Source organism: Pterocles gutturalis, unplaced genomic scaffold (genome assembly GCF_000699245.1).
Source record: "Pterocles gutturalis isolate BGI_N339 unplaced genomic scaffold, ASM69924v1 scaffold880, whole genome shotgun sequence".
Taxonomy (NCBI): domain Eukaryota; kingdom Metazoa; phylum Chordata; class Aves; order Pterocliformes; family Pteroclidae; genus Pterocles; species Pterocles gutturalis.
The window spans coordinates 8,125-9,342 of record NW_010145441.1 but is presented as its reverse complement, the minus strand read 5'-3'; the positions used below and the strand labels follow the sequence as shown (position 1 = coordinate 9,342).

Genomic DNA, 1,218 nt, shown 5'->3' with positions numbered 1-1,218 from the left:
AGGTCCCCAGCACGGGCACAAAAGGCCAGCACAGCCCCTGGGGCTCAAACGTGGTGCCCTTGTCACCCTTCAGCCTCGCCCTGTGCTGGTGCCGTCCTGCCCTCCCCTAACGCCATCCCGCTCCCCCTGCCGCAGGTCTCAGCCATCCTGGGCTCCCTGGAGGTAAAGGCTTTCCAGAGGAACACCAACATCACCCAGACGTGAGTCAGCCATGGAACGACCCCGTGCCCACCCTGGGGAGCCAGCGGCGCAGGGCTGGGCATGGGTCCACAGAGTTTGGGACAGAAAGGGCATTTTTCCCCAAACCCAGGGTCCCTTTTTCCAGCCCTGATGTTGATAAACCCTTTGACACACAAGCCCCAGGGCACCTTCCATCTCCTCCTGCCTCATCCCTTCTTTACCACTCCCCAAGTGGGGAAACCAAGACATGGTAAGGCTCGGTCGCTCGGTGATGCAGCAGTGGCACTGCCAGCAGCCTCGTCTTTTCCCCACAGGACAGACAGCGATGGCTTCACCTTCACACTGGTGTCCGAGTTCGCCTATGACAGCCACAGCGCTGTCATCCGGTTCCTGAACGAGGAGCTGCTGGGGGCCATCACCAGCGCCTTCAACAGGCGGCGGGGACGGCGGGAGGCAGGCACAACCCTCGTCTTCCAGCGCCTGCACCAGGACAACATCACCGACCTGGTGAAGCGTGAGTTGCTCCCAGCACTGAGCTGGGGAGCCCAAGAGGAGCACGCTACTGTCCCCATTGTCCCAATCACCCTGAGTGCCCTGGGGTTCGGGTAGCACCGTGGGGTGGGTGGCAGTCCCCAGCCCAGGTGTGGATCCAGCTCAAGGAGACCTGGGGAAGCACCAAGGGGTGATGCTGCCGTGGGGCCGAACCCGTGCCTTCCCTCCCCAGTGACGGTGGCTGAGCTGAGGCAGTATTTCCCCTGCGGTCTGTACAGCTACAAAGGCTACCGGCTCCACTACGTGGGGACCGTTGGCTTCGTCTGCATCTCCCCTTGCAAGATGGGCTACTGCCAGCACGGTGGCTGGTGCCAGCACCTGCCTGAGGGACCCAAGTGCAGGTAGCAGCAGTGCTGGGGGTGGACGAGGCTACCCAGCGCGGCTGCTTCTCCCCACAGCATCACCGCTCCTCCCTCCCTATCCACAGCTGCATCCCCTTCTCCATCTTCTCCCCCGCCGGCACCCGGTGCGAGCGGCTAGGCGGCC

General features: G+C 63.5%; 1 protein-coding gene across 1 annotated transcript in view; it reads left to right on the top strand.

The window, feature by feature from the left end:
* MUC4 (mucin 4, cell surface associated) overlaps positions 1-1,218 on the top strand; it is a 10,435-nt gene that overhangs the window by 8,154 nt on the left and 1,063 nt on the right. Inside the window, exons 20-23 of the mRNA XM_010085367.1 lie at positions 136-200; positions 495-694; positions 905-1,073; positions 1,160-1,198. Coding sequence (XP_010083669.1) covers positions 136-200; positions 495-694; positions 905-1,073; positions 1,160-1,198 — 473 coding nt within the window. The remainder of the gene's footprint in view (positions 1-135; positions 201-494; positions 695-904; positions 1,074-1,159; positions 1,199-1,218) is intronic.